This window comes from Triturus cristatus, chromosome 6 (genome assembly GCF_964204655.1).
Source record: "Triturus cristatus chromosome 6, aTriCri1.1, whole genome shotgun sequence".
NCBI classification, from domain to species: domain Eukaryota; kingdom Metazoa; phylum Chordata; class Amphibia; order Caudata; family Salamandridae; genus Triturus; species Triturus cristatus.
In genome coordinates this window covers 411697160-411723037 of record NC_140589.1, presented here as the reverse complement: position 1 = coordinate 411723037, position 25878 = coordinate 411697160, and the positions used below count along the sequence as shown (strand labels likewise).

General features: G+C 47.1%; 1 protein-coding gene across 1 annotated transcript in view; it reads left to right on the top strand.

Moving 5' to 3' along the window:
• Positions 1-25878, top strand: part of CSMD1 (CUB and Sushi multiple domains 1) — a 2626220-nt gene that overhangs the window by 808400 nt on the left and 1791942 nt on the right. Inside the window, exon 10 of the mRNA XM_085610820.1 lies at positions 9419-9557. Within this exon, the coding sequence (XP_085466946.1) occupies positions 9419-9557 (139 nt within the window). The remainder of the gene's footprint in view (positions 1-9418; positions 9558-25878) is intronic.

Genomic DNA, 25878 nt, shown 5'->3' with positions numbered 1-25878 from the left:
CCAGTACCCAGAAGTTAAGTCAAACGTACTGAGGTAGTTGGCAACTCCCAACCGATCCACGAGCTCATCAGCTCTGGGGATGGGGTGTGCGTCAGTCTTCGTGACCGCATTGAGCCCACGGTAGTCCACACAAAACCTAAGTTCTGGAGTGGCACCTGGCGCAGCAGCTTTCGGTACAAGTACCACTGGGCTAGCCCAGGGGCTGCTGGAGGGCTCAATCACCCCTAGCTCCAATATCTTAGAAACCTCCTTCTTGATGCTGGCCCTGACCTTGTCAGCCACCCGGTAAAACTTCTGTTTCACAGGCATGCTATCTCCCGTGTCCACGTCATGGACACACCAGTTGGTAATACCCGGGGTCAGGGAGAACAGAGATGCAAACTGACCCAACACATGGCGACAGTCCCTCTGCTGTTCTGGGGTCAGGGTGGGCGAGAGGACCACTCCATCCACTGACCCATCTTGCTCCTTAGCTGCCAGGAGGTCAGGAAGAGGATCGCTATCCTCCTCCATCCCTGCATCTGTAGCAAGTAGCATTGTTATTTCAGACCTCTCAAAATGGGGTTTGAGGCGGTTCACGTGTAGGACCCTCATGGGGTTCCTGGGAGATCGCAAGTTGACCAGGTAGGTCACCTCACTCTTGCGCTCCACCACCTCATATGGCCCAGTCCACTTGTCCTGGAGCGCGCAAGGATCCACTGGCGCCATCACCCACACCATCTGCCCAGGTTGAAATTCCATCAGAGTGGTATGCTGGTCATGCCACCTCTTCATCTCATCCTGGCTGGCTTCCAGGTTCGCCTGAGCGAGGGCCCAGAAGCGCTGTGTCTGGTTGCGGATGGCCAGCACATAGCTGAACACATCCTGAGGGGTTTTCCCCGGGGATTTCTCCCAACCCTCCTTCACCAGACTGAGAGGTCCTGTAACAGGGTGCCCGTACAAAAGCTCAAAGGGACTGAACCCTAGAGACTTTTGTGGTACCTCCCTGTAGGCAAATAATAGGCATGGCAAAAAGACGTCCCACTTCCGTCTCATGGGCTCTGTCAGCCCCATGATCATGCCTTTCAGGGTCCGGTTGAACCTTTCAACCAACCCATTTCCTTGAGGGTGGTAAGGAGTGGTGAACTTATAAGTTACCCCACACTCCTCCCACAGAGACTTCATATACCTGGAGATGAAGTTGGTACCCCGGTCAGATACCACCTCTTTGGGGAAACCCACACGGGAAAAGATCCCCATCAACGCACGGCCCACCACCGGGGCTGTGGTTGTCCTGAGAGGGATAGCCTCCGGGTACCGGGTGGCATGATCCACCAGGACCAGGATGAACCTGTTGCCTAAGGCGGTCCTGGGGTCCAGTGGCCCCACAATATCTATCCCCACCCGCTCGAAAGGGGTGCTCACTACAGGAAAAGGCTGGAGAGGGCCTTTGCATTTTCCTCCAGCCTTGCCACTTGCCTGGCAAGTCTGGCATGATTTACAAAAGGAAGCGACGTCCGTCTTCATCCCGGGCCAGTAAAAGTGGGTGGCAAGCCTTTGTCGGGTCTTGTCCTGCCCGAGATGTCCTGCAAGCGGCACGTCATGAGCCAGACCCAGTAGGAAGTCTCTGAACCCTGCGGGTACCACCAGGGTACGTGATCCACTGGGCTCAGCAAACCTAGGCTCACTGTACAACAAGTCATTCTCCCAGTAGAGAAAAAAGTTCTTTGGATCAGCACCTGCTGCCTGGTCTGCAGCCTGGTGCCGCAGACCTTCAAGAGTAGGGCATGTCTTCTGCGCACGGCAGAACTCCTCTCTGGAGGGACCACCCTCTTGCTGCCAATGGGTCAGCTCAGGTATGTCTCCCAGCTCAGCGACCTGTTCCCCTGTAGGCTCCAGGGCATCCCCGTAGGTTCTGCTCCTTCCTGGACCGTGGGAACAGCGGGGGTGGACGCACCACGCCCCTTGCCCTTCCTCTTTCTGGCAGGGACCTGGGCCACTGTTTCAGGCTCCAGGTCTGCTTCACAACCCTGTCCGGCTGCCATGGACCGGGTGGTCACACAGACCCACTCAGGCAAACCCAACATCTCCAAATGAGCCTGGCGTTCCACCTCCTTCCCCGGGGAACTCTCCAGGTCATTACCTAGCAGACAGTCTACTGGCATGGATGGACTCACAGCAACTTTGAGAGGACCTGAGACCCCCCCCCACTCAAAGGGAACATGTGCTACCTTGCAAAGGCGCACAGAGTTGTCAGCTGACACTACTGGGTGAAGTACGTCTGGAATGATCAGCTCCTCAGGGACCCACTGACACCTGACCGTAGTAACACTGGCTCCAGTGTCCCTGAGAACCTCCACCCTCCTCCCATTGATGGTCACCCACTGCCTGTACTTCTTAGTGTTATCAGGGACAGGGGTTTCCTGGACCATCTCTGTGTCTCCTAAAGAGACAAGGGACATAACTGCTAAACCCTCCAAATCACTAGAAATTAAATCCCCCCCAAAAGCTACACTAGCTATACCCGGTGTTGGAGCACCAGTGGGTGCCTGGGATTTCTTGGGACACACAGGAGACTTGTGACCCAATTCCTGACAGTGATAACACTTAATGGGACCCTTGTTATCCGACCTGCCCTTAGGGGGCCAGGTTGGTTTGGGTTTTGACTTGGTAGGCTGGGACTGGTTACCCTGGGAACTATTTTGGGGCCCTTGTTAGAACTCCTTTTGGTTACCCTTGTCCCCCCCACTCTTCTGCTGGGGACCCTGCCCACCTTTGGCAATGGTACCCACAATTCCTCTGTGGACCCTGGTACTGGTCCAGCGGTCCGCCTCCTTAGCAAGCTCAATGGGGTCCGTCAACTTGCTATCTAAAAGATGCTGGCGCAGCTCTGGAACACATAGACTACTCAAGTGCTCCCAACTAATTAAATGTAACAACCCCTTATAATCAGTTACCTTGCTGCCCTTCATCCAACCTTCCAGTGCCCGCGAGTACAGATTCACACACTCCATCCAAGTCTCAGACTCTTTCTTCTTGGAATTTCTAAACTGCAGTCTATACTGCTCTGGAGTAAGTCCATACCTGAGACATAGGGCCTCCTTCATATTGGGATAGGTCATGGCACCTGCTAATTCTAAGGGCTCTAGAGCACTCCTCCCAGAAGCCTCAAAATGTTTCCACAGGCCCGCCCCCCAATGCTGTTCAGGCACACCATTCATTCTTAATGCTATCTCATACGATGTAAACCAGGCATAGATATCTTCACTCCTATTGTAATTCTGTACTAAATCTTTGGGGATATATACTTTACCCCCCTGCACTGGCTGTGCGCTGCCACCATTTGAACCGGACTCCACCTGCTTGGCCTTGATGTCCAGTTCTCTCATGCTCACTTCATGAGTCAGAAGCAATTTCTTCTCCTCCAAGGCACGGGCATTCTTGCTCTCCTCCGCCGCCTTGTCTACTTCTGATTGCTTCATCTTCATTTTCATAATTTCCAATTCATGGTTTCTCACCCTTTGATTCTCCTCCAACTCCTCTGGAGTGAGCCCCCTACTGGAATGGGAGCTGCCAGCCCTTGAGACCGGTCTGCCCACAGGCAGATCTTGGGGAACAAAACCATCCTCTTCATTTGCATCACTTTCCTCTTGGGCCTCCCACCAGGCCTTCAAGACTCTTTGTAGCACATCCTTTCTAGCTCCGCGTTTAAAAGAGCAACCACGGTCTTTGCAGAATTGCTTGAGATCTTCAACTTTGTATGAATATAAATCCGCAATGGAAAACTCCAATTCTGCCCTCTCACTTGTTGCCACTTGAGACATGATGCTCTTGAAGAGTTACTCAAAAATAGAATCAAAAATAATACAGTATGTGGTTGTCTATTGGTCTGCACTCCTAGTGATGTACACCAATTACTGTGGGTCAAGTACAAATACAAGTTCAATCCTCACCGCTGACCACCAATGTTAGATCTGGGGGTCTCTAGTTGGCAGGGTAGGTTCCACTGTCCAAGTAGGGACCCTTGCTTCTAGTCAGGGAAAGGGGGATACACTGTTAAGATAACCCCTGCTCACCCTCTAGGTAGCTTGGCCTGAGCATTCTAGGCTATCAAAGGCAATGTGTAAAGTATTTGTACCAACACTCACAGTAACACAGTGAAAACACCACAGATCTACTCCACACCAGTTTTAGAAAAATAATGTATCTTTACTAAAAACTTCACAAGACCAAGTACTACAGACAAACCAACATATAATTCAAAAGGTTACTTTAAAGATAGTTCAAGAGTTTGCAGAAAGTACTCCAGGATGTAAAAGTCAGTGTCCTGCACAATGCGACTCTCAATGCACAAAATGCGACACTTTCGTGCCCAACAGTACCTGTAGTTGCGATAAGGTTCCCAAAAGCTATAACAAGGAAGCTTGCAAAGGCGATGCGATACTACTGAGATCCTGGGGAGGCTTTGCAGCAGCCCTGCTTCACGCAGCAGAGGTGGATGCGCCGGCTCCGATCTGTAAGGGGAGGATGCGATGACTTTGGCCTTCGTTGCGTAGGTTTCTTAGGGGGAAGCTTCACGCACAGGTTCGATGCGACACTCTTCGATGTGGTGCGATGCGTGGCGCAGCGTTGCCTTCCAGCGCCGCATCTCTCGATGCGCCACGGAACGGGACTCTGCGTCGACGCACGCAGCGATTGGAGACTTTTCACGCACCGGCAGTGGTGCGGCCCGCAAACTGGTTCTGCGACGACCCTCGCAGCGTCAGGAATCTTCTCGCACCGGGACGATGCTCGACGCACTCGGCGATGCGGGGACCCTGCGTGTTGCGATGGTGCCGCGATGAAATTTTCCTCGCACTCTCGTCTTGCGACACGCAATCGGATGATGCGTTGGGTACCAGTCACTCTTGTTCACGCTTCTGCTTCCCAGCTCCCAAACACAGCAAAACGACCTCCTGAGGCCCCAAGACTGGGCAAGCACTCCAAGGCAGGTCAGAACTCTCTCAGCAGAGTTCCAGGGGAGCTGGTGGTGAAGTCCTTTTGTTCCTGGGACTTCTTAACAGGGAGCCAGCTCTTCTCAGGCCCTTGGAGATCAGAATCAAAAGAAGGGGACACAGCAAAGTCCTTCCCCTCTCCTTGGCAGCAAAGCAAAAACAGCAAGCAGGCAGTCTTCTCCTCTTCAGTCCTTTTCAGCTTTCTCCTTGGCAGAGGTTTCTTCTTAGTTCCAAAGTGATCTAAAGTTTTAGGTGTCTGGGCTCCTCTTCTTATACCCCTCCAAGTCTTTGTCTCTCTTTGTTCCAGTGGGGGGATTCCCCTGCTCAAACCGGTTCCTGGGTGTGCTCTGCTCTGGAGCACCTGGTTCCTTTCAGAGTGAGGGGCAGGGTCGTTAGACGCTCAGCAGGAGGTGGAGCCTTCTTTGTGCCAGCAGAGGCAGAGTCCTCAGCCTGGCCAGCAGGGGGTGGAGCCAGCTTTGTGTTTGGCAGGGACAGCCCTATTCAAACCCAGGGACTACTCCTCCCACCCATCTAAAGCAGATCTCTCTATTCACCCTGCTGCTGACTCATCCAGGCTCCTGGAGCCACCTGGCCCATCACATGACACCCTTCAGCCAACCAGCACACAGGCACACAGGAAGGTTAAACAGGAGAATAGCTACTTTCTAAAAAGTGCTATTCTCACACAGTGAATTTAAAAACCATCTTGCTAAAAAGATGTATAATTAAATTCTGAACACAGAGATACCAAACTTGGATTTTCTATCTTGCCCTTATGGGAAGATAGGCATGTAAACAGCCTTCCCCATTCTATCCTATGGGCAAGATAGCCTCTCAGCAGTGAAAAACGAAAATGGCTGTAATTCACTACCAGGGCATGTTACACACCTCAGTACATGCCCTACCTTTCAGTTACACTGCACCCAGCCCAGGGGGGTACCTAGGGCCACCATAGGGATGCCTTACATGTACAGAAAGGGAAGGATAAGGCCTGGTCAGTGGGTGCACTGGCCAGGTCGACATGGCAGTCCTGGACTGCACATAGGCACTGCAAGCAGGCCTAAGACATCATTTTAGCGCTACTCCTGTGGGTGGCACAATCAGTGCTGCAGCCCACTAGTAGCATTTGAATCACCAGCCCTGGCACACGCAGTGCACTTTACTAGGGGCTAACAGGTGAAACAAATATACCAATCATGGATAACCAATCAATACAACAATTTACCAAGGGAGCACTTGCACTTTGACACTGATCAGCAGTGGCAAAGTGCCCAAAGCATCTAAACCAGCAAAATCGAAATCCAGCATAGCATCAAAAATACAGGAGGTAGAGGCAAAAAGTCAGGGGTAGCCACGCCAAAGATGCCAGGTCTAACAATCACTTTTTGTGAATTTGTGCCAGCGCCTAACCCCCTGGCAATAATTGAAGAGGAGAAAGACTTGAATATACTCTGGATATAAATAAGTGAAGGGCTAAGTGCCCCAATGAACTGACTGGAGGCAAATATATCAGGCAACAATGTGATAAACTTATTCACAGACATTTCCAAAGCAGAAAACATAAGCAGTGAATCACAGAATAACGCAAAATGACGCTATACTAATAAATGCACAATAACAAAAACAATAAGCAGAAACAAGTGGGAGGAGAGAGGAAAATAGCTGAGGAAAATCACAGATGAAAATTTCAATTCCATGACCACACAGAGACCAAACATCTGCCCAAATGTTGGGCATCCATACTGGCAGGATGTCTCATTGAGATTACATTATGTCAGTCTTGCTCTTCGTCATGGTCGAATTGCATCATTAGTCCTACAGACAAGAAGGGCTGCAAGAGTAATCTGTAAGTAACCAGACCCATAAGCCTAGCTGATTAAAGACTGCAAATTATACTCAAAATCATTTATAACTGGTGTGGAAAAAGAGAGCCTACTGGGGATCTTGACCTTTGACCAGTGCTTCGTATTTGCACATTACTTGTATTAAATATAGCTGGGTAAACAAATACTGCTGTAAGTGGCATTTTTTGCATGTTCAACAGTCATTGTCCAGGGCTTAAGTGATCAACTATGAAGCAAATTGGAATAATGGGGATTGAACCCTCTCTCCTGTCACTTATAAGCATACTGTGCTCAGGGATTACCTCCTATGCATGAGTGAATTAAAATGGAATGCTAAGGAGAAAGAATCTAACAAATGGTAGAGTAAAATTGGGCTGCTTCCTTGCTGCAATTCCGTTTTTGTTTTACCCGAATGACCACTATAATCAAATCATACAAACCTCACAAGATCTCCCTGATATGAAAAGGCTTACTGGTACCAACATTGCTATCTGCTTATGTTATTGGTCTGACTGCCCATACCCCAAAAATGTATGCAAGCAGAGATGACAGCTATTAAGAAATGTTGCGTAACAAACAATGTATAGATAGACACCAAAAGAAAACAGTGGTTTTAGGAAAAAACTTTTGGCAGGAAGGCTTTTAACCTTTGGGGGTGCACACCTAAAGGAGGTAGGCACTTTCTTGTATACGGTCATAACGCTTCACAAACTGATAGGTACAAGTCAGAAATGACATTTGAAAAATTAGAGCCATCAATTAACGCTGTCCGGTGGCTTCATACAGGAATAGAGGAACACCTGGACTCTTGCTTGAGCCCAAACTTTTCTCCAATTACATGCTGGCTTGCCTCCCGTTTTGAGACTCGGGATTTCACAGTCTCACCTTATGCTCCTGTGCCTGGTCCATTGAAAGTGTATCCAGGTGCTTGCTCCAATGGAGCCGGCACATCCTCTGGTACGTGAAGCAGAATGGAAGGTGAAACGCAGGGCATCGGCTTCACAACCAACACATCTCAGCTTTGGTGCTTCATCTTCAGAACCAGCCCATCGCCACCATTGCATGGAGAAAATTGATGCATCACCTTGACTGCTGGATCAACAAGGACGCAACGCTCAGCTGCACCTCGCATATTTGATGCTGCAACCATGATCAAGGTACTGTGTGCAGCAGACCTCGTGGGGCTCCTTTATCCAACCTGCTCTCCATTGCAGTCGGCCTGAACTCTTGACCTTGCCCATGTCCAGTTCACCCAGATAACCCACAAAATCACTTATTGCTTCTAATCGCTATTAACACTTGTATTCTCTTTTCATTCTTATCTCGCTTCTACATTTTGGATTTTTGTCATATTGGTTGTGTTTTATTTATAAAGTTATAATCTATTTTTCTAAACTGGTGTGGAGTATTTTGGGGGTGTTTTCACTGTGTTACTGATTGAAGTGTTGCACAAATGCTTTACACCTTGCCTTTTGAGGTGTGCCTGCCTGCTCTGTGCCAAGCTACAAGAGAGCGTGCACAGTTTAATTTATGGTGCATAGCTGACTCACCCTGACTAGGATTGTGGTTCCTGCATGGACATGATGGATAACTCTGCCACCCGGAAACCCAATTTCTAGCAGGCTGGATACAGAGCTAAGACAACTAAGGGTATCACTTCTTTCAGAGAGAGGGGTCTGGTCTGTGCATGTTTATTGTGTGTATTTTGTTTATGTGTGCCTGTGTGCATGTACGTAAGTGTACATATTTATGTGTGTGTCTGGCATTGCATTCCTCCATGACAGCATTGCGTCCAGCAAGCTATGAATGGTGCCAACTGCCACAAAAAGTATTTGTTGCTCTCCATCATACAGGGTTCATCTATGGCACAATTGTGCCTATTCGTGGTATATTAATGCTCATCTTTTACATATTTTTGGATTCACAATCAACATGTGGCATTCTGGCCACCATCATTGACATCTTATGAGTTTTACTGACCTAAATGTGGCCATCCCTAATATAATGGTGTCCTTCCTGGCATAATAATGTACATGGGTGTCATTATATGGGCATCTAGGCCATTATCACACCCAGCCTTGGCACGATAATGGCCATAGCCTAATGGTGTACATTAGTAACATATCACAGGTATCTTTGGTCTTAGGTCGATCATCCATCACATGTGACTGTCAAGCAAATAAAACATGTCATTGGCAATTGGTATTCAATCTTCCAATGTATGCTCTGTGTTATATGTTAAGGAATGATGCTCTGTGAGTAGAGAAACTTAGCAATATGTTGGCATAAATCATTTAAGATAATTTATTTCTTGGGTTTTTGATATCGACCTATTATAGTGGGGCCGTTTGAAAGCATTAAAAGTGCACATGATTAATATTCTGAAAACTTTGGCCAATGACGTTATCATTTTGATCTAAGTTTGATTTGCAATTTAGATGCCCATTAAATATTGTAGATAAAACAGCTAAAATCACAGTGTGCTGCATAGTAGGGTTATTATACTGCAAAATGAAGGCAGCAACTAAAATAACTAAGCAAGACACATGTACATATATAGAGGACTGTTCCAATAATGATGCATACAAATTTCTTTTCCAGCTCCATGTGGTAGTCATTTGACAGCAGCAAGTGGAATTATTTTACCGCCAGGATGGCCAGGATACTACAAGGACTCCCTGAACTGTGAATGGGTTATTGAAGCAAGACCTGGACATTCTGTGAAGATCATCTTTGACAGGTGATTATAAAATCGTTTTTTCAGTAAAAGGGGCTGTTTTTCAGTATTCACTTCAATGCATATGTTATGTCACTGCAAGCAACCACACAAGGCCCATGTTACAGAAGTTGTGCTACATTCACAAACCTCCAGCAAACGCTGTCTGTGAACCCCCCGGTTCTCCTTATCATTGTAAAAGGAGCAATGCATCCTACGCGTTTATTTTGAATATCCAACTGAAGGTTCTCTAAATGTAAATAGAATTGAGGTTTCCCTCATTTGCCTGGGGGATTCCGCATGCAAATGGGTATTTATTCTTCACCTAGTACTGTATGTTCAAGTAGGATATGAGGGTGCAATTGATGCCTTCTTTTCTGGATATCAACATAAATTCTTTATGCAGGCATGGTTATATTGAAAACCAGCCACGGCTACTTCCCTCCAGGAACACTGAATTTCCCTTTGTTGATGATTAACAGAGATAATTTAATTGCTTAATGTAAAAATAAATATTGCCGTTAATTTGTGTATTTGTGGCCAATTGTAAGATACTCAGAAGTGACCACAAGACTCAAAAATTGCTCACCATGCTCAATATCTGCCCTTTACCTCTTAAGTCATATCCGACACTGATAACTCCCTAGGCCACTCGAAGACATATATTTGTTGGAGCTGGAACCGAAAATATAGGCATTGGATTAAGAAGATAGGACAGTTGCAATTTTTAATGGACATTTGCCACTACCTGGCAGGTGCAAGAACTACATGTGCACAAACTCAATTTTGCTGCACAAATATTTTAAAGGGGCGGGAGATCTATTCTGCTCTGCTGGTGAAATTTGCAGAAATGTGGCCACTCTGTGTTACTTTCTAACACGGAGTTACAAACTATAGAGCACCAACCACAACATGGTGGTTTTTTGTGCTCACGGCTCGAATATGATAATTTGGTGAGCGAGAGTTGGCATTCCCCAGCACCTTTTTCAGTTCCTAGGAGGGCAGCTGGTGATATTTCTCTAATGCAGGAGGTCAAGACCATTCGCGGTCAGATAGCTGCCACTCTAGTAAAAAATCTACTCAAACAGGAGCAAAACCAACTCAAGAAGCTGTGCCCTCTGGCCTGCCACATTGTGCCATTAAAACTGAACAAGCTCACATCACTAAATCACAGCGTGAGCAGTGCAACGTGCCTCTTTCCACCTGGTCGCGGAATCTCACAGAGTTGTAACTTAGCAGAATTCCGCAGAGTGAAACTCTACAATGTGTAATAGCCAAAATGCTAGAGCACAGTTCGACCTGCACCTGTGAAATCTATGGAACACATTCTAAATCATAAGCATGTTCCAATCATTATTCATGTGGGTGGATGAAACTATGGTCAAAGGCACCCCTGTAACTTTTAACAAAAAAGGAGTGTTTGATTAAGTCTGGGCACCAGGAACCGAAACTCCTGTGATCTTTCTTTTTCTACTGAAGATCTCTATTTTGTCTTTTCCTGGATGGGATAAAAATGTATTTGAGATCTGTTCGAAACGGATTTGGGCAAACAATGTTGTTATGTGTCTGCAACCATAGGTCTATTACCAGGACTCTAAATGCCAGATATCATGCTCAAGTGGGCACCCCTGAGTTTGCATTAAGGAAGAAGCAAGGCTTATATGTAAATAATCTGTCATTTGCTGTACCACATGGGCTCTATGCACAGCTCGTGATTGAGTTGGGGAAAGGTTTCTGTTGTTGTGGTAGAACCTGTGAGTATTAATATGTCTATTTGTTAAAGGGAAGCAGTCTGTCTGAAGTATGCCTGACTAGTGGTGTTTCTCAATAGCCTTCCATTCATGGAAACTACTGAACCCAACAGCCAGCACAAATCAAACATGTGCAGTGTTTCACATAAATATAATGTTCACAGAAATCGGTGTAAACAAACATTAAAAAAACTCAGCTGTAATTGTATGGAGGATTTGCTGGTTTTCTCTACCTCCACCCCAGCACACAATGTTTTTAACAGATCAGGTATGTCAGATGATGGAGTCATTTGTAAAGGGGGAGAAGGGCGAGTCCTACCCGGAGTGGTTCTCCTCTTCCTAATAAACCTCATAAGCTAGACATTCCAGATGCCAATTGATGGATATGGCCCTCTCTGCAGGGTCATCCCCAAACCTTTCCATCTTCCTCCTCCTATTTTTTGCTGAATTCATTTTTGTTGACCGTAGGACTCTGTGTACCTTACCACTGCTAACCAGTACTGAAGGGCTTGTTATCTCTCCTAAAAACATTGTAGAATTAGCTTATACCCAATAGACATGTTTAATTTACTTGTAAGTCCCTTTTAAAGCGGCACTGATTGTGCCTCCCACTCAAGTACCCATTTAAACAAATTCAGGCCTGCTATTGCAGTTTGAACTGCAATTTTGACCTGGCAAAATAAAACTTCTGCCTGTCCCAAACCTTCCTTTTTCATTTATGTCACCCCTAGGGTAGGCCATGGACAGCCGAGAATACATACTTTTAATTTTTACATGTCCTGATAATGAAAAACTCCTAAATTCGTTTTTTACTACTGCAAGGCCTATGTCTCCCATAGGATAGCATTTGAGTTGCCTCTTTTCATATTATATGTGTAATTTTCAAATTGGAAGAGATTTTTCTGCCCTTATCCCTTTTGTGCATATTTGTGACTGATAGTTATACTCTGTGTATTCCTCCTAGACAATCATACAACACAAGGATTAGGTGTACCTGATCAGGCTACCCGCTGGCAGGATGGGAGGGCAGAGCTATGTACAGCCCCACTTACACCTAAATAGCCTGTGTTCTGCCTTTACACAAAGGCCCTAACACACCTCTATTGCCACATCAGACAGCTTGGAGCCAGGGAGGCAGGAAAATCCATGCACTTCAAAGCCACAGTCTAGAAAATGCTCCCACCTTCCAGAATCAGGGCACTAGGGTATGAAAGAAGGAGCTCAGACGCCACCACTTCTATACACTTTTGGACTTTTGGATACTTTCTTAGGAAGGACTGCTGTGTTGCTACAAGGACTTCCACTTTCCTGGACTACTGCGCTAAAGGAACTGCTGCCCTGTTGCTTAGTGAAGAATACCTGAAGCTTTATCTTGAAACCAGTGACTCAAAGGGCTAGTCTGCTAGCCTCCTGATCTGAGCCTTAGGGTCATAAAAGGCTACCCAACAGCTCCTGGACCCATTTTCTGTCAGTTCTTGGCCCCCAAGTGGTGCCTCTCAGGTCCTGCACCCTTGGGGTGGCACTCAAGGTCTTGAATTCAAGTATTTGGGCCCTTCGTGACTGCAAACAGCCGTGTTTACACTGGAGCTGCTCTGCTTGCTCCGATAAGCAGTGCAAGCTGCTGCCAGCCCACCTCTTCAAACAGCAAGCATTGATGCCCCATGGAGGACCACCACTGCAAAGCTCCAGCCTCTCTGTCTGTGTTGCCCCACCTGCTCGTTGCACCACCTAGCAGATTCCTAATCTTAGAAGACTCCACAAGTTCACACTGGATCTGGAAATCTTTTTTCAGATGTGCTCTGCTGCACCACTAGGTGGCATCATGGGGTTCCGACCTCACTCCATACTGCCCAAATGGAATAGAGCATATATAAGTGTTCTCCTGCACTCTGTTAGTTTCTTGTTTTTTCCCTTTCCGTGCTCTCAGATAATGAGATGAAATTGCTGGTAGCATTGTGTTGAATACTAACTTGGTACCTTTGTAGATGGTAAAAAAAGCTACTCCACAGAACAGGGATGTGGGAGGGCAGTGAGGAATCTCCTGTTAGATATCTGTTAGATTTGGGGGCCTCTAGTTGGCAGAGGTAGGTGCCTTTGACAAATAGGGACCCTTGCATCTAGTCAGGGTAAGGGGTACACTCCTAAAATAACCCCTGCTCACCCCCTTGGTAGCTTGGCATGAGCAGTTAGGCTTATCTCAGAGGCAGTGTGTAAAGCATTTGTGAACACGTACAGTAATCAAGTGACAACACTACAATTGGACACCACAAAACTTTTATATCAAAAATAAGTATTCTTTATATAGATTTATCACAAGACCATAAACGACAAAAATCCACAATACTGTTACTTTAAAATGGTAGAATTTAGCTTAGTTCTCTTAAGATGGTAAATGCGACACTCAGAGTTCAATGTACCTCAGATGCGACACGCAGGGCAACGAAAGTGTTGCAAGGGCGGTGATGCGTTGAAGATCCGGTGCAAATAAACAAAGATGGCGCTTTCTTCTTGATGCAACACGCTTCCCGGTGATGCGGCGGCGTCTGCTGTGACGTTAATCCTCTTCTCCGATTATGAGCTGCGACAGGCCCTGCGACACGCTTCTCGGAGAAGCGGCAGCATCTGATGCGACGTCAATCCTCGTCTCCTGCGATGAGCCGTGACAGGCCCTGCGACACGCTTCCCAGTGATGCGGCGGCATCTGCTGCGATGTCGATCCTCTTCTCCTGGTGATGTGAGGCACTTCGGTGGACCTGCGTTGACTCAACGATTCTTCTGTGACACGCTTCCCAGACGTGCAGCGGCGTCTGCTACAACGTTGATCCTCTTCTCCGGCGATGTGAGGCGCTTCGTGTTGTGAAGCGGCAGCGGCAGTTCGGTGACACGTTTCTTGTTCTTGAGTCGTGCTTCCAGCTCCTTGCGACACGCAAATCCTCACAAAGTCCAGCACAGCTCCAGGCACTTCAAGAGAACTCTTGGGGAGCTGGTGGGTGAAGTCTGTTGTCCCTAAAAACTTCAGCAGGAGGCAAGCTCTTTTCCAAGCCCTTGGAGATCCTTCACAAGTTGAATGAAAATGCACACAAAGTCTTTTCTCCATTCTTTGGCAGTCAGGCAACCACTGCAGGCCAATCCCCCATGCAGCACTTCAGCATAGGGATAGTCTCTCCTCAGTTCCTTCTGGTTCCACTCCTCAGCAAAGGTTTCTTCTTGTTTCCCAAAGTGATCTAAAGTTCTTGGGTTTGGGTCCCAATATTTATACCAAGTTTCTCTTTGTTCTCTGAAGGCAGAGAGGCCTTTACCTAGTCCAAACCAGTTCTGGTCAGTCCTGGAGCACTTTGTTGACAAGACTCCTTCTTTCCTTTTAGAATGTAGGGCAGAGACATCAGACGCACCACAGGAGGTGGAGCCAGCATTGTGGAGGGAAGGCACAGCCCTATTCAGGTTCCAGGTGCAACTCCTCCCACCCATCTAGATGCAGATCTCTCTATTCAGCCCTGTGCTGACTCACCCTGTCTCCTGGAATCCCCCAGCCCCTGTCACTCAACCTCCAGACAAGGAATACACAGCCTAGCAGAGGCAGGTTTGGATGGTTAGACAAGAAAATACCTACTTTCTACCTCAAATGGTCCGGTCCACTTATCCTGGAGCACGCAGGGCTACAATGGGGCCATGACCCACACTTTCTGACCAGGCTGAAGCTCTACCAGAGTGGCATTCAGGTCGTACCACCGCTTCATCTCCTCCTGGCTGGCTTCCAGATTCACCTCAGCGAGTTGCCTGAAATCCCTAGTTTGGTTCATGAAGGTCAGCATGTAGCTATATACATCATAGGGAGGTTTCCTGGGAGTTTGCGCCCAGCGTTCTTTGACCAAACTTAGAGGTCCTCTCACTGGGTGTCCATAGAGAAGCTCAAAGGGGCTGAACCCTAGAGACTTCTGTGGCACCTCACGGTACGCAAAGAGTAGGCATGGTAAGAAGACGTCCCACTCATAGGTTCAAGACCCATAATCATGCCTTTCAGGGTTCGGTTGAACCTTTCAACCAACCAATTACCTTGGGGGTGGTAAGGAGTGGTAAACTTGTAGGTTACCCCACACTCCTGCCACAGGGACTTCATATACTTGGAAATGAAGTTAGTATCTCGGTCAGCCATTACCTCGCAAGGGAACCCCACTCTGGAGAAAATTCCCATCAGTGCTCTTCCCACCTTGGGGGCCGTCACTGTCCTCAGAGGTATGGCTTCCGTGTACCAGGTGACATGGTCCACCAAGACCAGGATGAACCTGTTGCCCATGGCAGTCTTGGGTCCAGTGGCCCCATAATGTCAATACCCACCCGTTCAAAGGGGGTTCTGACCACAAGAAATGGCTGGAGAGAAGCCTTGCGCTTCCTCCCACTCTTTCCACTTGCCTGGCAAGTCTGACATGTCCTGCAGTGAGTGTCTGAACTACTGCGCATTTGGGGCCAATAAAAGTGGGTGACAAGTCTCTCAAAGGTCTTGTCCTGCCCCAAATGTCCTGCCAATGGCACATCATGAGCCAGCCCCAGTAGGAAGGCTCTGAAGCACTGGGGTACCACCAGCACATGGGCTGACCCAGGCTCAGCAACCTTAGGCTCAGAATACAGGAGGCCATTCTCCCAGTAGACCCAATGTGACCCAGACTGATCACCTGCTGCCTGGTCTGCAGCCTGCTGCCGCAGACCCCTGAGAGAAGGGCACTTGTTCTGCTCCTCACAGAACTCCTCCCTGGAGGGTCCTCCTTCTTGCCGCCAATGGGTTAGCTCAGGCAGGTCCCCCAGTTCAACTACCTGTTCCCCTGTAGGCTCCAGGGCATCCCCCTCAGTGTCTGCTTCCTCCTGGACCGTGGGAACTTCGGGGTCAGTTTCCCATGCCCCCTGCCTCCTCTCTCTAAGGCAGGTACCTGGGCCCCCTCTCAGGCTCCAGGTCCTCTTGAGAACCCCTACTGGCTGCCATGGACCATGTGGTGACACACACCCAGTCAGGCAGATCCAACATTTCCAAATGAGCACTCCGCACCACCTTCGCCCAAGGTGAGCTCTCCAGATCGTTTCCTAACAAACAGTCAACAGGCATGGCGGGCCTCACAGCTACCTGAAGAGTACCAGAGACCCCCCCACTCAAAGGGAACCTGAGCCACCTTGCAGTGACTCTTTCTGTTGTCAGCGGCAACAACTGGATAAAATGCATTGGGGACAACCTGCTCTTGAGATCCCAGGTGACACTTGCTAGCTGTCACACTGGCTCCTGTATCTCTAAGAGTCTCCACTCAATGGCCATTGATGGTCACCCACTGCCTGTATTTATTAGTGTTATCAGGCAGTTGGGTCCTGGGGACCACCTCACAGTCTCCTAAAGAGACAAGGGACATCTCTGCTGGCCCCCACCCACCTTGGGAACCCATCTCCTCACCCAGGGCTACACTAGCCATCTGCCGGGGGGCTGCACCAGGGGGTGCTGTCTTCACAAACTGGCGGCACCTGGGATCATTCGCTTTATGACCCAGGTCCCCACATTTGTAGCATCTCAGGGGTCCCCCTTGAATAGGTGGACCTGTCGGGCCCCTGTCGGTTTGTGTTGGGGAGGCTGGGAACCTTTCCCTTGGTTCCCTTGGGGATTACTTTGGGGCCTTCTCTGGAACTCCCTCTGTTTACCCTTGTCCCCCCCACTCTTCTGCTGGGGACCCTGCCCACTCTTGGCTGAATCTCCCACATGTCCCTTGTGGACCCTGGAACTGACCCAGCGGTCCGCCTCCTCAGCAAGCTTCCTAGGATTAGTCAGCCTACTATTAATCAGGTGCTAGTGTAGCTCTGGAAAACAATTACTTGACAAGTGCTCCCATGCAATCAAATCAAAGAGCCCCTGAAAATCATCAACTTTGCTACCCTTCACCCAACCATCCAATGCTCTGCAGAAAAAAGTGTCATATTCCACCCAGGTAGTGTTCTCTATCTTCTTGCAACCCCTTAACCTCTGTCTGTACAATTCAGGAGTTAAACCATACCTGGACATTAATGCATCTTTCATGTGGGGATATGAATTATAGACTTCAGAAGGCAAGTCTAACAGTGTGTCCCGCCCCTCACTAAGGAATCGCCCCCACAACCCCTCTCCCCAATCCTTCTTAGGGACCCGGTGGGAAGACATGGATACCTCATAGGCCTTGAACCACTTCCCAATATCAACATTCTTGAAAAATTCTTTCACCACATCCTTGGGAATATACACTCTAGATTCAACAGGCAATGACGGTGTGCTGCCACCAGAGGGAGCAATCTCTAAGCTCCTGGCTTTCAATTCCAACTCCCTCAAACTTTTCTCATGATCCAACTGCATTTTCTTTTCCTCTAGGGCCAGTTTTCTATTTTCTAACTCCAGTTGCCCACCCAACTTGAGCTTGGCCAGCTCCATCTCATGCATCCTGTTTTCTTTCCGGTCCGCAAGCTCTTCTGGGGACAGGCCTCTGGCAGAAACACTGCTACCTGTTGGGGAGACTGCTCTCCTCCCTCCTGGACCCAATGGCCCACCTAAAAGTTTATCTACATTATCTGCCCCGTCCACTTGCTCAGGGTGCTCCTTGCTTCAAACCAGGCCCTCACTGCCTTTTATAAATCCTCCTTTCTGGAGATACCGGTTGTAGAAACTTTGAACCTCCTGCAGAAGTGCTTGAGCTGGTTAACAGTGTAGCATTCTAGTCCCTCCTCTTCCCAATCAAGATCAACAGATGCTATGGATGCTGCTTTCTCCATGGAGGGTTAAACTTGGCAGTTCTTTTCAAAAATAGAAAGTGCCAGAAAAACAGTCTACCAAAAGTATGTGGTTGTGTTTTGGTCTGCACTTACTAGTAGTGTTCACCAATCACTGTACATGAGTCATAAATGCAAGTGCAGAATCCTCACCGCTGACCACCAATGTTAGATTTGGGGGTCTCTAGTTTGCAGAGGTAGGTACCTTTGACAAATAGGGACCCTTGCGTCTAGTCAGGGAAAGGGGGTACAGTCCTAAAATAACCCCTGCTCACCCCCTTGGTAGCTTTGCATGAGCAGACAGGTTTATGTCAGAGGCAGTGTGTAAAGCATTTGTGAACACATACAGTAATCAAGTGACAACACTACAGATGGACACCACACAAGTTTTATATCAAAAATAAGTATTCTTTATGTAGATTTATCACAAGCCCATAAACAACAAAAATTCACAATACTGTTACTTGGTGCATTTTGCGATGCAGGGCGCGCAACGAAATTCGTTTTATTTATTTCATTGTTTACTTACCTCCAATTATCCATATTCCGGTTTTTAGTACCCCCCACCCTGCCCCTCCCTCGCCTCACCTTTCCACCCCACGGAACTCCCTCCACGGGCCGCGGCTGATGTCTGAGCCTGGCAGCTATCACGGATAGAAACTCCATGAGCCAGTAAGTGGTTGCAGTGTTAGCCCTGGTAGAATGAACCCTCAGATCTTCTGTGTGTTGTTTCTTGGCCAGCGTTTAGCAGATCTTAATGCAGAGGACTATCAACCTCAACAAGGTTGCATCCTGCCCTTTCTTCGTCCCAGACAACCCAACATAAAAGATTGTCCACACGGTGTTCCTTGGTAAGACCATTGTAAAAGCTTAAAGCCCTTTTTTGGCTCTATCTGATAGAGCCTCTCTTCTATTGAGGACTGGCTTGGAGCAAATATCTCTGGCAGAGTGCTGGATTGTCCAACATTTAGGGAAGTCCTGGCCTGAGTACTAACACCAAATTGTCAGGAGAAAAGTTGGTAGATGGCAGTTCCCCTGAAAGTGCCTAAAGTCCACTCATTGGACGAGCTGATGTAATTCAAATGAGGAAGAAAGCCTTCAAAGGCAGGAGACACAGCTATTAGCCATGCATCGGCTCAAAAGCATACACATAGGAAAAGTCAAGGCCAAGTTGAGGTCTCACTGTGGCATCACAAACTGCTTGGGAGAAAACATTTGAAGGATTTTAATAAATCTCATCACGACACGTGATATAAAAAAGGTTGATTGCTCTGGTAAATGTGGAAAGGCCGAAAGGGCCAACAAATAGCATTTAATAGCAATTAATACTCCCCTCTGCAAGGCCTTGCTGACACACATGTTAAACAAACACAATGATGTCTGACAGACTTTAAGACAAGGGATACGTCTTATGAGTGCTACACTAGTCTACATATTTGTCCCAGCACATAGCATAACTGAATTTTAGGGAAGGGTTTCTGCAGAGGAGTGAAGATCCTGAACTGCACTGTTTCTAGGTTAACTCCAATGAATGGAAGCCTCTGCAACGAGTACAGGTACAACTTTACCTTTTGAACCCCAATGATGTCAGAAGGTTCACCGTTGACTCAAGGTGGTCTGCGAAGGACTGTGGCAAGACCGCCTTTGGTAAAGAGTTGTTGAGATAAAGGATGACTGTATACTTGACCTCGGGAGGTGGGTAGCAACCACCTCCCTCACTTTCGTTAACACCCACTGGGTGCTAGTGAGGCTGAAGGGGAGGACAACAAACTGAAAAAATGTTCCTGATGCACAATAATTGAACTGCAGATAGTGGCTATGGCACCGCAGGACAGGTAGATGAAAATATATGTCCTGTAGGTCCAAGGTCATCATCTGGTGGCCCTGGAGGGGGCAGAAAGGATCTGAGCCAGCAGGAGTATTTGCAGTTTGTCCTTCCACATGGAAGGCATTGAGTGACCAAAGGTCCAAATTAGGCCTGAGACTCCAATCATCCTTAGGAAATATGTACACTCTCCATAGCACCGCTGGTGAGTAATACTTGCTTACCTTTCAGTAGAGTGGGGAGAATATTTGGCAGGCAAAGAAAAAAGCAGAGCACTGCCATGTTTAATGTTTTGTGACACCCATCTGTTGTAAAGTGTTATTAAGGGCTAACAAAGGTGATTTGGTGCAGAAGGGGGAAGAGGAATGTGGGGACTGATGCCTCTGCTACCCCATGTGATGTCTACCCCACCTGTGCAGATAGTCTTGACAGAACTGGGGTGCCAGCTGTATTAGTAGGGGAGATTGTTCTACATATATAACTTCTGAAAATGTTCGATTGATGTGGAAACTGCTTGGCACGGGTCAACAGACCCAGGTAGGTTTACTTCCTTAATGCACTTCAACGCAGTTATGCCTTCCCACTGAAAAGGGGTGATCCATCAAAGGGCAAATCCCTGAAATAGACCTGTAGATCACCAGAAATTCAACACATGTCAACCAAATACAACACTGTTACCGCAGTCCTCCCCATGGAATATGTGGTGTGCAGACCTGCACTGTAGTTTCAGTTGGCCTGGATCAAAGAGGCCCTAAGGTCTTCTGGGGCTGCTGGCAAGATGCCAGTGGCCATGTCCCACAGAGCATGTGTATAGTGACCCAGAAAACAAACAGCATTTGCTGACCACAATGCTAGACTGGTGGGGAGTAAACATATTCTTGCCAAACTGTGGTGCAGATCGCTATTTTGGCAATTTCCTATATTTTCAGAGACCGACTCACTCGCAAAATGCTGATGCAAGCTACTGGTCCAGTTCTACATTCATGTGACACTCTCAGTGATTTGCGCACATAATTATTCCCAAGCTCGACCTTACAGGCCCCCCTTTTGCCACTGCTTCCATTATTGTCTGATTTAGTTTGACGAGGGGGGAGAAAGCACTTTTGCCGGGAGCAATTGTTGGCACCTGTTCTCCGGGGTAGCTCCTTCTTACTGTCCCTGTGACCCTGCCTTGTGAGTGGCTGGAAACTAGAACAAGAGAACAGGGGAATTAAGTGATCCTTGAGCCATTTCCAGTTGCAAATTGATACCAGACAATCAAGAATACTGTATGCTTGAGTGACGGCCTGAGGGCCTGACAACCCTGCCCTGTACACATTGTGCAGATTCTTCATTGTCCAAGAAAACTGACTTGTCAAGACCATCACAGCTTTCGGGTCCCTAACTGGACTCTTCATTTAGCCAGAGTGATTATCATCATGTTTAAGGTCAACATAAAAAGGGAGGCTTTGGAGTCAGACCCCTCCTAGGTGTTGGGCTCTCAAGAGCTGGCCAAGACATCCCCAGACGAAGTGACCCTAAGTGGAGAGCGCTCAAGCACTACTCTGGCTACAGTCCAGCAGGCTATTGCTGCCTCTAGAAAGGCTCTTGAACGAAAAATTGATTCCATAGTGGCAGACATGGTCTGTTGTGAGATGATCAGAGGTGGCTGGCTGAGTAAGTCACCTCCATTGAATATGCTATGAATCACCTGGCACCTGAAATTACTACAGTGCAAAACAGGCTCTCTACCATTGAAAACTTTAGAAAGCACAGCTGAAGATGCAGAAAACAGAGCATGTCAGAATAATGTTAGAATCATTGGGCTTCTGGAGCACTACTGCCAACATGATTTATTTTCTGGAGTATTGGATTAAAGAATGGTATCTCCGGCGGGCCTTCCGCCTTACAGCGGCTTAGAAGGAGCCCTGTGCTTCCCCTATGGCTCCCATTGCCTTGTGCAGCTCCCTAACTAATACAGGCAAATATGTTGCGCTATACGGATCGAGATCATATCTTGACTCAGGCCAGACTCTGTGTAGACTTTATGCTGGAAAACCATAGAATTATGTTCTTTCCTGACTTCACATGTGAAGTCCAGAAACTACAGACCTCTTTCACCAATGGCAAAAAACTCCTCGGCCTACTAGGCATCACATATGCTACGTTGTTCCCTGCCAGATTGAGTGTGACCTTGGGTGAGGAGGCAACATTTTTCATATCACTGCAGTCTATATGGGAATGGATAAACCCCATTCCTCAGCGAAAAGAAGGAATTGATCAGAAGAATAGATTGCATAGCCGATGAGCACCTCTGAAAGAAGCTAAAAGTGCCCATGTGGGCCACTTCACCTGCAAACGCAATAATAAGGCAAGTGGTTGTGGAGGCATTGGCTGCCTTGAGTAGAAGGGACTCCACTCTGCTGTCTGCAAATGGAGAAAGTGAACCACAGGACTCAGATTCTGATCAAACATCTGCCTCATCTCTGGGATCTGCTGAATCCTTGCCAAAGATTACCCCAGGCACAATAATTGCTTTAGTTTAGTCATGCATGAGAGCTGGTGGCATGTCAATGAGAATTCTGTAATGCCAGGCTTATTGTCATTCTGGGCTAAATTTTGAGGTGCTTATCCTGTGTGAAAGGCCCAAATTCTGCATGCATGGCCCAATCTTGTGGTGAATATTCTGTTTGTATCCTGCAGATGGTTTGGCTATGAATGAGAGCTAGTGGAATGGCAATGTGAATACTATAATGCTGGGCTAATTGCAGAGCTGGGTTTGATATTGAGGTGATTATTTTGTTTTTTATCCTGTTTATGGTGTGCTGTGGGGCTGGGGAGTACTAGGTGGGCTCCCCCCTCCCTGTTGTTGTTGTGTTTGTAATACAAGAATGTGAGTTGGAGCGTTTCTGACTGGTTTGGATGGGAAGTTGTTTGCTTTAAGTCCTGGAGATAGGAAGTTGGGTTGGCTGCATTTGTTTCTTGGATTTTGATAGATTTACCCCTGCCTGCTGTTACTAGATATTATTGACAGATAGTAGTGCTACTGTGATGTCGGTTTGAATGGTCCCCCTTCAAGATGCCCCCACATGACAACCTCCATGATATACAACTTCATCTCCTGGAACATCCAGGGTCTTCATAGTATGTGTAAAAGATTCATGGTGTATCACTATCTAAAGAGGTGGTAGTTTACTGAGCCCTGCTGTAGGAAAGCCATCTTACTAGGTCTGAAGGATTGGCTCCCCACAAGAGGTTGCGGGCCAGGTGTATGCAAGGCTTATTCTGCATTTGCCAGAGGTGATTTAATTTGGGTAAGACTGGGAGTACTATTTCAGCAAACAATTAAACTTGTAGATCCTGAGGCTAGATACATGGTCATCTCTGGGTGCTTGACAGGATGTAACCTTGCTATTCCTGGAATCTATGCTCCCAATAGAGACCAGGAGGAGTTCTTGCTGATCTACCTAGGCCCTTGGTACCTTACCTGACTCAGACCATAATATAGTGTGCGGATTTAAACAATGTTGCAGATCCCATACTTTATCGTTCATGTCTGCTCTTGGGAGGTTCTCCAGTGACCCAGACGGCTCACATTTTCTCCACATGGCAACAGCATTGGGGACTGGTAGACTCTTGGAGATTACTTCACCCTGTGGCACAAGACTACTCATTTTATTCAGGCTTGTATGAACTTCATTTTGAGCTTGACACCTTTTTATGCACCTGACTGTCCATGGTGCAGTTCATGGAAAAGAATATTAGTGCGGAACTGTTTCAGATAATAACCCAGTGTTTGCCTTTCTAAAGGGAGCGACCTCGCGTTCCGGTTCGCAGATTGCAGGTGGAGGCAAAGGATGACCAGGACTTTAAAATCAATATCGGAGAGGCCAGAAGTCCTTACTTCGCTTACAATGCAGGCATTGCTGCATCCCCTTTGATTGACTGGGATGCTTTTTAAGACAGTGATCAGGGGCCGCTGCATTGCAGAAGTGATTGGGGTGTGTAGAACACTGGTAGGTGAGGTAGATGCTCGAGAAAAGGTGCTTTGAAATCTTGAACAATGAAGACAGGGTAACCCTGCTCATAAGAATCCATTGCTTGAGTCAAAGTAATTACTGGTAGCCCGAGTTGAGCGACTCCGCTGCTTTGATTACAGTGAATGTCTGACTCGTGCTCATGCAGAGCATGATAAAACAGGTTCCCTTTTAGCATGGCTCACTATCCCAAATATAAGGGGTTCTATGGTCTTGGAGCCATACTCTGACACAGGAGAACCTTTATATAACCAAGACACCATCAACGCTAGATTTCAAGAGTTCTATACATCCCTCTATGCCCCAGCGCCCAGGCCACAACTGCAGGACATTGAGGGTTTTCTGTCACTGGGTCGTCTGCAGGTACTTTTGCGGGAAGATGCTTATGATTTGGGGGAAGACATTACTATACAAGAAGTTGGAGCCTGTCATCAAAAGCATGGTGTGTGGTAACGTTCCTGGAGCAGACCGCCTGCCTATGCCTATTGTTTCGAGAGCTGAAAAGAGGTCGGGAATAATTGATGGGGCAAGAGCCAGGCACACCTTGCGGATTGCTTGTTGGCCCAGATTGATAACACAGATACGTCGAATAGGTCCATGATTTCTCAGGAGGACCAGGAGGTTGGTAATAACTGACCTTGTATGCATCGTGTTGGGCAGGATTTTAAACTACTGTGGTGGCCTTTCAAGATGTTGGTCGCTGTGGTGCACAACATATAGCTTAGTAACTGTAGGTGGGGGAGTTAGCTGTTTGCTAGTTAGAAGCTGTAGTGTTCTAATTATACGCTTGAATATGTTTTGCGCTCAGACTGTACTTGCCTGCTTGTCATTTATAATCTATATTTTATATGTATTGCTTGCTTGTCATATTTAACCTATGTATTATGTGTTTTTGCTTAACTGTAATTTTTATCCTATTTATTATATGTATTTGCTTGCTTGTTATTTTTTCACCTATTCACTATGTACTATCGCAGTGCATTATTCCTTTTTTGTAGCGTATCCTGGTAAATAGTGGTTTATGTTTTAATTGAAAACAATTACATTTTGTTTAGAATAAATACTGTTGCCAAATGCCTCAACCCCTTTTGGATTCTTTTCCTAGAGGAATGGTTGATAATGAGTTAGGATTCACTTTTCTTGGGAAGGTATGTACAACAAGGGTCTCTGGAGTAGGATGTTTAGTAAGAAAATCAGGGTCTCAAGAATGCAGTCTGTAAGACCTGGCTACCTGTCTATTCACAGGTGGCAGCAACAAGCCTTTGAATACATGGTCATCAAGGCATCAGTGATGAATAATAATAATAACGGCATTTATTAAAAAAAAGCGCGAACAGCTACCTCAAGCAGAGGTGTCCCGGCGCTGAAGCAAGACAGAAGTGCGAGCAACAAGAAATGCTCACGCTAACCTAGTCCTTCGGTTCTAGGCTAAAAAGCCAGGTTTTCAGCGCTTTCCTGAAAAATGGCTCAGATTCAATCAGCCGCAAAAAGTAAGGCAAAGCATTCCATTGCTTAGTAGCCGCAACCATGAATGATCTCCCTCCAATCCGGGCCTTCTTAAACCTCAGAACGCATAATAGGTTTAAGGAATTAGATCTCAGGAGCCTATTCTGTTTCTAGTTACATAAGCGTTGTTTCAAATAGCTCGGGCATTTACCATGTAGGGAACGAAAAGCAAATGTCAGGGCATTAAATTCAATTCTCCTGGCCACGGGCAGCCAGTGGAGTAACTTAATGCGCAGAGAGATATGATGGCGGTAAGGTACTCGCCTAATCATTCTCGCAGCCGCATTTTGGACCATTTGCAGTCTTTTAATCAAATATGCAGGTAAGCCTACATATAGACTGTCTGCGTAGTCCAATCTGGCCGTCACCGTGGCAGGTATGACCACTCAGCGACAGTCCTCAGGTAATAAATGGATGAATTTTCGTAAGCTTTTCAATTTGCCAAAGCACGTCGAAGACACCTGCATGATCTGAGCTGAAAG